A 3,634-nucleotide genomic window follows, 5' to 3' on the forward strand; every position below is an offset into this window, starting at 1 on the left:
TCCTGAAGGACTGAGCTGGTCACTGTCCTGTATTTATCTTGTAGCCTTAATGAAATATTTTCTTTGGATAAATTATTTTGAACTCGTCTTGGAAACATAAGGTTAAATATTTAAAGTGAGGTGAACAAATAAAATTAGATAAACATATGGATGAGTAGAGGAGGTAGGGTGAGACCAGGAGTAAATTGAACCTAACAAACTGAGGAATCAGAAATACACTTTTTAAAAAAATAAGAATACACTTTATAAGAACAATGAGGCTGAAATTGTTTAAAAATTAAGAACAAAATAAGAACAAATTGAGGCTGAGGTAAAATGTCAAATGAGGTTTTTTATTTTTAAAAACTAGAAAAGCCCAAAAATTATATCTCTACCTTATGTGCAGTAGGTGTGACTATGTTCCTCCATAATAAAGTACAGTAGGTGTACCTACCTGCCATCGGGGGACAATTTTTGTGGGGCCTTTTTTCAGCGGCCATTTTTGCAGGGCCACTTATTTTACTACATTCTAGTACAATATACATGCCTACTGCTCTACCATAGTAATTTTCTACGTTTGAAAAATGTGTAAAATAAGAACAAAATAAGAACATTTTGAGCCTGAAATCAGCCAAAAAATAACAACACTGAGCCTGGGCAAAATTTTACTGGTTCTTATAAAAAAAAAAGTGTAGGCATCCAAAAAATAGTACTATAAATTTTCAATAAATAACCATAAGAATAATAAATTTATAATTTCATCGCTTTATCACTATAATTGGTATGGTACTCATTACATTCTTGTGACCCAGCTGAATTAAAATATACACTTTTTTTAAAAAAGAAAAACAATAAAATTTTGCCCAGGCTCAGTGTTCTTATTTTTTGGCTGATTTCAGGCTCAAAATGTTCTTATTTTGTTCTTGGTTTACAGACCTTTTAAACAAAAAATGATTTAATTGTATGGCAGTCTGTACTGGATTGTAGACGAAAGCGACCCCACAAACAATTTCCCCTATCAGATAGGTACACCTACTGTACTGTATTATTGAGGGTATTACAGTCACACCTACTCGCATAAGGTACTGATATAATATTTTGGTTTTTAAAAATATAAACCTCATTTGAAATTTTACCTCAGCCTCAATTTGTTCTTATTTTGTTCTTAATTTTTAAGCAATTTCGGCCTCTGTGTTCTTATAAAAAAAAAAGTGTACCAGTAATCAACAGAATATATAGTACCTTGTAATAGCTTCTACCAAATTTGTAAAACAATTGATATGAATGTAGGCCTCAGTTTGTATGTGTGTGTATGTATTTAACGACTTGCTATGAGTAACCTTGCTTCTGTGAATTCCTAACATGTATGTTTTATAAATGAAAAAGCAACTGAAAAATGTATGTATGTGTGGTGTGTGTGTTTGTGAAGGGGGAGTATTTACATCATTGGTTGTCTGACTATTTGATTTAATTTAATCATTGATTTCAAACTATTTGATTTAATTTATTACAAATTTCTATGCCACTGAAGTCTTGGACTCACTAAAGTTAAAACAGCAAACCACTTAAAACCGTGACAAAAATTTAAATTGTGTATAAAACAATTTAAATCATTTTTGTTCGTAGGAAAAAAAAAATACAAAGGCATACAACATGAGCACATGAGTATGGAAGTAAACATTTATGTTTCTAAGGATGATGGTACTGTATAAGTGACAGGAGAATTTTGCAATCCAACACAAAATGTAAACATGGATTGGCCATGGATGAGTTCATAAAGAATTGATTTAATTGGTAGATTTTCGTCACATGATACTCGCATTTTGCAACTCGCAACTCGCATTTTGCAACTCGCAACTTGCATTTTGCAACTCGCAACTCGCATTTTGCAACTCGCAACTCGCATTTTGTAACTCGCAACTCGCATTTTGTAACTCGTAACTCGCAACTCGCACTGAAGTAACACTCCCCCATTCCACGGTAAAACAGTTTCCATTTTTTAAATATTGTAATGCAAGACAATAAATTCCAATGCAATATTAGTGCGACAGACCACACCAAGAAAAACTTTACTTTTTATTTACTAATCTATGAATTTGGCTTAATAACTAGAGTATTAATATATACATATTTTGTCTGATAATACTTGTAATTGTTGAAACTGTTCAAACAAAACATAGCAGTTAAAATCTTACCAATATCCACATAGCAGGAGTAATCATTATATAACTCAAGAGTTTCCGGGTTGATAAGAATTCCACACCATGGAAACAATCCTGAAAAGACAACAATATATAGACCAATCAGAAGCGGATCCAGGAATTCAATATTCAAGGGGTCCGGGGAAGTAATTTCAGATTCATAGATAGGGGATTAATACCATGGTTTGGGCTGAGGTAAGAAAATTTATGAATATGGCACCTCTGAGATAGCCCGAGATGGCACTCTAGGTCTTAAATTTGAATATAATTTTCTCCATTTTTTGTTTATAATTTTGAAAAATGTTAGGCCCCAGGCCGACTGGACCTCCTTGAATCCGCTACTGAAAGTTAACATCAACTTAATCACTGCCAGTTCAGTTCAATTATATACAATAAACATATAAATATCCAATTATTTATGTTAAATGAATACTGATTGAAAATCTTTATTTTGTATCTCTAAACCCTTTGAATATTAATGCTTTTAAATACCTGCACCAGTTGGAGAATTTTTAAACAGTGAATTTACTTGGCTTATAAAAATTCGCCAGTATAGTGCTGGGTTTATTTATTTACTTTTTGAAAATATTTACATGGTGTTTGAATCCTATTTCATCTAGAAAACAATAATCACTATAGACAAAAAATTATAGCATTAATAATAATAAATTATATAAATATAATACATTAAACAAATGTGATGTTGTGTTCTATGAGTGAAGATACCTGGAATAACCGATAAATAACTAAGTTTCCTTTAAAACTTGCATCTCAAGCATAAAAGAAAAATAATGTAATCGCCCTCACTTGCCTATACCCAGCTAGCAAGCGACGTTGACCCGACGTTGGTTGAAGGTCGAAAAATTATGTTGGCACAACGTACTTACACAAAGGTTGGCGCGATGGCCGTTTTTCCATCGGCCCAACGTGGATTCAGCTGGTTGGAAAGACGTCGGCCCGACTAGTTGGATCTACGTTGGCCCGATAATGTTTGTGCAACGTCGACCAATCACGTTGGCCCAACGTACCTTTCTGATGTTGCCTAGACGTTCATTTTTCCATCGGGCCAACGTCGATTCAGCCAGTTGCAAAGACGTCTATCAGACTAGTTGGATCAACGTCGGGCCAACGTTGGTTGAAGGTCAAATAATTACGTTGGCATAACGTACTTACACAAAGGTTGGCACGACGGCCGTTTTTCCATCGGCCCAACGTGGATTTAGCTTGTTGGAAAGACGTCGACCCGACTAGTTGGATCAACGTCAGGCCGACGTTGGTTGAAGGTCAAATAATTACGTTGGCACAACGTACTTACACAAAGGTTGGACCGACGGCCGTTTTTCCATCGGCCCAATGTGGATACAGCTTGTTGGAAAGACGTCGCGGCCCGACTAGTTGGATCAACGTCGGGCTGACGTTGGTTGAAGGTCAAATATTTACGTTGGCACAACGTA

At 34.9% G+C, this 3,634-nt stretch overlaps 1 protein-coding gene across 3 annotated transcripts in view; it reads right to left on the bottom strand.

Annotated features, from left to right (window-relative positions):
• Positions 1-3,634, bottom strand: part of LOC117122205 (telomerase reverse transcriptase-like) — a 39,787-nt gene that overhangs the window by 11,707 nt on the left and 24,446 nt on the right. The window contains exon 24 of one of the 3 annotated variants that reach the window (XM_033267712.1): positions 2,175-2,255. The exons of the other annotated variants lie outside the window; for them this stretch is intronic. Coding sequence (XP_033123603.1) covers positions 2,175-2,255 — 81 coding nt within the window. The remainder of the gene's footprint in view (positions 1-2,174; positions 2,256-3,634) is intronic. 3 annotated transcript variants of the gene reach the window in all.

This window comes from Anneissia japonica, unplaced genomic scaffold, assembly GCF_011630105.1.
Source record: "Anneissia japonica isolate Jap-2015-1 unplaced genomic scaffold, ASM1163010v1 scaffold287708_len1499824_cov190, whole genome shotgun sequence".
Classification (NCBI taxonomy): Eukaryota; Metazoa; Echinodermata; class Crinoidea; order Comatulida; family Comatulidae; genus Anneissia; species Anneissia japonica.